At 29.4% G+C, this 6,515-nt stretch overlaps 1 protein-coding gene across 1 annotated transcript; it reads right to left on the bottom strand.

Annotated features, from left to right (window-relative positions):
* Positions 1-273: 273 nt before the first annotated feature.
* On the bottom strand, positions 274-5,860 carry LOC106662213 (proto-oncogene DBL-like). Its single transcript, XM_014386098.2, has 9 exons — positions 5,169-5,860; positions 3,563-3,685; positions 3,295-3,486; positions 3,043-3,231; positions 2,853-2,978; positions 2,604-2,789; positions 2,024-2,269; positions 1,838-1,958; positions 274-1,080 (listed from the first exon to the last, which is right to left on the bottom strand). The coding sequence occupies exons 1-9, from the start codon at positions 5,730-5,732 to the stop codon at positions 968-970; spliced, it is 1,860 nt and encodes a 619-aa protein (XP_014241584.1). The 5' UTR covers positions 5,733-5,860; the 3' UTR covers positions 274-967.
* Positions 5,861-6,515: the final 655 nt, after the last annotated feature.

Raw genomic sequence — 6,515 nt, 5'->3', positions numbered from 1 at the left:
TTTGACTTAAATTTTAATCTATCACTAAATGATTTTCGGGTGTTTTGGTGACTTTTGTTTCAAACCAACATAATAAAGTATTTTTATTAAAACTCGTGCATTTCTGATCTCATTTAATTTGATTTAAATAAGTTGTAATTAATATAACAATAAATATACAGTCCAGTGTCAAGTTTTTTGTCTATGAGTGTAGTTTTGGGCTCAATTTTTTTTCTCTATTGCATTAAGGAAATGCTAAATTTAGAATAAAAATCAACAATTAAAAGTATAATATAAGTTTCTATGATAGTTTTATTGATATCGCTTTTTTTAATATTATTATTATAAATCTTTTTATGTAAGGTTTGGTTGAAATGAAAAAGCCAGTGTCACGAGCGGGATTCGAACCAACAAAGGTAGCCGAGCCTATGTGGGTTTGAGAGAGAGAGAGGGGGGGAGAGAGAGTGAGAGAGAGAGAGAGAGAGAGAGAGAGAGAGAGAGTGAGAAAGAGAGTGGTAGAAATAAATGAAGTAGTGTCTATAGAAAAATGTAGTTGACAATTAATCTGATTATTTTTAATGTCAACAACAAATAATTATAAACTCTAAAAAAAGACCAGACAGAGCCTTGAAATGCATTGCAGTCCTTTGGAATTAAAAAATTTACATAAAATATGTTGCATAAAATACAAAATAAGTAAAACCACTGTACATCTTTAATAGTATAATTTTTACTCAAAAAATATAATTTGCTTCAAGCGAAATTCCTGAAATTAGGCAAATTAACATCAATGATTTGAATTTTGAAAGACATATTACATTTACATTTGTATTGTTCAACAAAATAGTACAATTTACAAAATATTTATTCATTTAAAAACTTTTTGAAACATATAGGCTTTAAAAACAGACTGAAAAAGAATTTTCCTTTCCCTATCTCTAGAATATGTTCATTTATAAGTGCTAGAAATGATTTTTGTTTTTGTTGCTTAATTATTTGTTATAGAAGTATCTGAAAATGAATCATAGAATGATGTTCTAGTGTAAAGCTCCAGGTTTGCTGCAGGCACTAAGCCTTCTTTCTTGCAATTGGTGTCAACGCCTGCAAACAAGACACAACAACAATAAAATAACTGGAAATCAAATGGTTTAATAAACGGGGATCTCCATGTCATAGTTCACTAGGAGCAGTTTTCCACTGTGATTAAACTCTCCGATGAAAAACATGGTTTTCTTTTTTATTCATTACTTTATGGTGAGTATATAGAGTACAAAAAAATATAATTATAACCTAATCTGGTTTAGTAGAAAATAATATTTGAAAATTGCAATATCCACTATTTTTAACTGAAGACAGGATTTATCTGTTACTGTAACCATTAACAAAACATTTCCAAATTGAAATAAATTTATTTATTTACAATAGGAATTGCAATTAAAATGTTGTAAATGACATTATTCCTTTTTTTAATTAAAATATTTTTAAAAAAAGCAAAGAAAAGAATAGTGATACGCGACCAAGAAGGAGTATGAGGTTCACTGGTTCACTTAAGAAAATGGAGGACTCAGTCTGACTTGAATGTTCTGATTGGTTGAAATTGGAGATGTCTGAATTTGTAAATAATCACCCGTGAGGATACGTCTGCTTTTCAAAATATCTCATATTTTCATACCAGGTCTTTATGGACAGTTTTGTTACAAATAAGTTCTACCATTCAATTCACCTCGTCATAGATTATTAAAAAAACAGCCTACTAAATAAAAGAAAAAAAATCTGCAAATAATGGAGATGACCACCATTGTAACTAGGGTTTTCAAAGACTGCATTAAAAACTATTAATTTTGTATACAGTGCATACCGTAAAGTCTGACAAACCACCAGCAAGGATTTTCATCTGAAATCAAATACACTATGTCACCTTTTTTTATTGTAAGTTCACACGCTTTGGAAGCTTCATAGCTGTTTCCTACGATATAAACCTTAAACACAAATGTAAAGATATAATAGCAATGATAATAATTAAAAAATAAAATTAAAAAATTACTTGGCAAGAAGGTGTTTTTTCAGTATCTAAGTTAAAGTTTTCATCGCTTGAATCTGAAAAGTCATCCTCTATGGGACTTATGTTTGACTTAACCTTATCAAGTAGCAATTTGATTTGGTTAACCCAACAACTTCTTTGTTCTTCATCTACAGCTTCTATTATGTACACTCCACTCTTTCCGACCAGTTCAAAATCAAATGTTCTGCTGTCTTCTTTGACAAGATTAACACAACTGATATCATTCATCTAATAAAATTTAAACATAAATTTAGATTGTTGGTTACTTTCTTGAACTAAAAGCACCAATTATTTATTTTAAACCATACAATTTCTATGCATTTTGGGCCACATCCATGGTCCATCCCTCTTCAAGATGTTAAATTAAAATTTATGTAAATGCACAGCTAAATATATTGCTTAAGATAAATAATTAGTGTTTTTAGTTTAATAAAACCTAGATTTCAAATATTTTACCACCAAATAAAAATAAAATAAAGAATTTGAATTAAACATAAATTTAACATGCACAGATTTTTTAAAAATAATATTTCTGCAATGTTTATTATGAAATACATATTACCATTAAAAGTTCTTTAAAACAATATGTATCTTTGAAGCTTTTCTCCTTACGCTTACACAACATCAAAGCATTTTGGTATAGCAAAATGTGTCTCTTTTGTTTTTTCTGAAGCAGGTCCTTAGGTTTTTTCGATTTGACCAAAAAGTCGTTATGCAATAAACGGTCTCCAAGTTCACTGAGGTCATACTTAAAAATCATCAGTCAGAAGGCTATTGAAATGTTTAAAGCGTTTATTCAATTTTGTCTTACTGGATAATCAGCCACTGAAAATGTAGGCATACTCTCGTTAACACAATTCAAAACAGACAATATGCACTCAAGTGCTTCTTGAAGTTCACTCCTCCATTGTGTATCATCATTGCAATTGAGTAATTCCTTTAAAAACAAATCCTCCTTAACAAATATAAAAAATATATACTACATGTAAAGGTTAAATTACCTTGATCAAAAGTTGATACTTAGTTATTCTTTGAACAGGCTTGATAAGATATGTTTCTAATGAAAGTTGATGACCCAAGCGATCTTGGCAAATTTTCAAGAAATAATGATTTTTAATGCTTTGTCTAAATAGCATTTTTTTCTCCAAATTTTGGCAGTAAGTGCTATATAATCTATTAAGGTCATCTATCTATAGGTGTACAATTTTGTAAATAAATTATTATACATTTATATAAACATTTTATATATTTACCCTTTTTAAAAAGCATTGAGCTATAGGTTTGGATTCATGACAAATACTTTGTTTTAGCTCATTGATAAAAACTTGTTTGTGGAAAGCATATATCTCTTCAAAATTGCCAAATATATCATCAACTTTGCATTTCAATTCTGGGCAGTACATGTTACCATCTCCAGGCTCTGATTTCAAAGGTATTATGTAACCCTTGAATAGTTAAGAAAGAGTTTATGTTTTATAATTAAATTCATATCATTATGATCATAAAATGTCAATTGTTAACCTGTTTAATTGTTTCAAGTTGGTCGATATAATCACTCTCAGAAACAAGCAGCTCTTTCAGAATACAAGACATCTTGTCCTTTTCTTTTTCTTGGTTATCTATTGTTTTACCGATGCTGCTTTGCTGTTTTTATTAATCAAATTAATTATTAACTAAATGGAGAATATTGTTTTTAAATATAATTTATAATAACAATCTATAAGAGAAAATAAGAGACCTTAGTTTGAAATTGTTGGAAAATATGATCTACCCTTGAGAAAAGTAATGAAGTAATAAAAATATTAATAAAATATATAGATATACTAGTATTATTACTATACCTATTATAATAAATACTATACTATAAAATATATTAGTATTGCTATACCCTAGCAAAGCCCCTTAGACTAAACCCAACAATTTTCCATGCTGAGGTCCATGCATTACAACTCTCACAAGTTAATAAAGAAAAATACAAAAGGTGAACAAATTTACAAACTCACAGATAAAGTCAATAAATGTTATGCTTTCAAAACCAAAGTTGCCTGAGAGTGCCTAACAAAATCAGAATAGCTTAAAGTTGGTTCCCGGACATGAAATATAGAAAGAAATCTACAGGCTGACCAACTAGCCTACTAGGTGCACCAGAATGTGTACTGTGTGTAAGTTGAAACTGGAAAAATGGCTTGAGATAGAAAAACTCAATCTATGGACAAAAGCACCAGGCATGAGGCGAGCAAAGAGCTTTATAAAAAGGATAGAAAATACAAAACGTAAAGCAAAGGAAGGAAGAAGCAGGCCAGATTTGAGAAAAACTATAAGTCTTTATACCGGCCACTGCCCTCTTAACTATGACCTAAAGAAGAAGGGCAGAAACATAAACATGTCGACAGTAAGGCAATTCTTATGCCAAAAGAGGTGTGCGAAGAGGCACCAAGAAAATTGCTTAATTTTATAAGAAAAAGTGCTCTTTCTAAGGTATGGCTATAATTTATTAATTTATAGGGTTCTGCAATAGATCTATATAGGTTGCTGTGGATAAAAAGATTTTTAAAATCCTTATCAATCAAACTTAAAAAAATATATAATGTATATATATATATATATTGTTTTTAAACACACATACGGCCCCAGAGAGGAAGAAGCCCAGAGGGCCAGCCGCAATGCATAGGGACAAGCACTTATATCTGGTTTATTTCAAACTATATGTATGTATTTTTATCATTATTATTCAGAAATCGTGAGATGCGGTCTGGTGTGTCTGAAACCTACATCATACCAGACTGCATCTCATGATTTCTGAATAATTATCGATTAACGGTCACTAATCACCACACATTTTATCATTATATTAATTACACGATACTTATTTTAATATAAACCAAATTAAAGAGATTAGAAATTTATGAGATTTAATAAAAATATTTAATTGAGATCGTTTGAAAGAAAATTACCAAAATGCTGGAAAATTATTTAACGATTTAACTAACAATTTATTCTATCACTAAACCATTTAATTTGGTTGACATTAAAAATAAGTATGTTATAATTTAAAAATACTTTTTTTTTTGCTATATCTGAGTATATTTATCAAATTTATCATGGATGGATGAAATTTATAACTTACATGTTCTTTTGGTTGCAAATTGTCCAAATCCAAACAAGGATTTGCTCGGTTACCACCTGCTGAATTATAAATTTTTTCACTCCTGTTGTTATTTGTGGTGTTGTTTAGTTTCGCCGTTGAAATATTTGAGGGATTAGCTTGCTTGCAATTATTATCTGCATGATGAGGTCTTGATTTACCTTTGGTCGATCGTTTAAGATGTAAGTTTGTAGGCTTTGGAGGTATTTGAGGTGGTGGTTTTCTTATTTTTTGTTCTACATTTCTCATCTTTTCTTCTAATATTTCAATTTTATGTCTCAAATTTAAATGACTTACTTCTATATCCCCTATCCTTGCAATCAATATCTTAATACAATCTTCTAAATTATCTGCAAAGTTGAATAAGCTAGTGTCTTTCGTCTCTTGAGTCTTCGCTCCGGCATTTTCAAACATTAAATTTTCAAATCGCTTTTCCTGCTGTTCAATTCTTGCAATCATATCTCTATTATCGATGTCTAGGCAGCTGATTTTGCCAATCAAAAAGTTGACACTATCCAACAATTCACTCGGCTCAGAATCAACCATCGTAAAACTAAAAAATTATGAGTTGAGCTAATGATAGAATATAAGTTACTGTGAAAGAAACGAACTTCCGTTTATCAAGCAGATAAGGCCTTGCCAGCAAGTTTCTTATCATACATACATTTCCTTTAATCTTTCCAGAAAGATCAATTGTTGGAATTATGATTTATAATGTTCATTTAAAGATTTGAGCTATCAAAATAATAATTTAATAAAAATAATTGTCTAAGAGAAACTATTCAATTTTTTCATTATTGTGAGATGTTTTGTTTAGAGGCATTCAAACTACATATTATGTTATTGTTAATAATTGAATTAAATCACATACAAAAAGATAATTAAACTAATAAAGGTAAACAGGAACATAGAGCAAGAAATACATGAAAAAACTAGTCTTGTTAAATGCCCATAATGATGTGAAACATGAATTCAGGGATAATAATTTTTTTTATTTATTGGTACAAGAAGTATGTAAATAATAAAATAATATTTACATACTTCATATAGCAGGAAATTAAAAAAACAAAAAAAATTAAAACTGACAGGCTATCTACGCCACTTTCGTACACTTACAATGTCACTACCGTTACTACCACTTAAAGTCACTTTGATGCAGTTATGCTTGAAAATTTTTAAACAAATGGTCTATAAAAGATTTATAGGCCAAGTATTCCAATTAAATTCACTAACAATTACTTACAAGTTTCTAGATGTCAAACTCAGAGAACACAGGAAACGTTGAGAACCTTGGCTCCAATTTACTCAAGTCCAACTAGTTTGGTATTC

Source organism: Cimex lectularius, unplaced genomic scaffold, assembly GCF_000648675.2.
Source record: "Cimex lectularius strain Harlan isolate CLEC.00 unplaced genomic scaffold, Clec_2.1 scaffold19, whole genome shotgun sequence".
In the NCBI taxonomy this organism is placed as follows: domain Eukaryota; kingdom Metazoa; phylum Arthropoda; class Insecta; order Hemiptera; family Cimicidae; genus Cimex; species Cimex lectularius.
This window is presented reverse-complemented; position numbering and strand designations above follow the sequence as displayed.

Bases quoted from the DNA above. Each gene is read 5' to 3' on its own strand.
- LOC106662213 (XM_014386098.2), bottom strand. From the start codon at position 5,732: ATGGTTGATTCTGAGCCGAGTGAATTGTTGGATAGTGTCAACTTTTTG. The intron at 3,686-5,168 runs GTAAGTTATAAA...TAATAAAAACAG, and splicing joins ATTTGCAACCAAAAGAACAT to CAAAGCAGCATCGGTAAAAC. The intron at 3,487-3,562 runs GTTAACAATTGA...TAACTATTCAAG, and splicing joins AACTTGAAACAATTAAACAG to GGTTACATAATACCTTTGAA.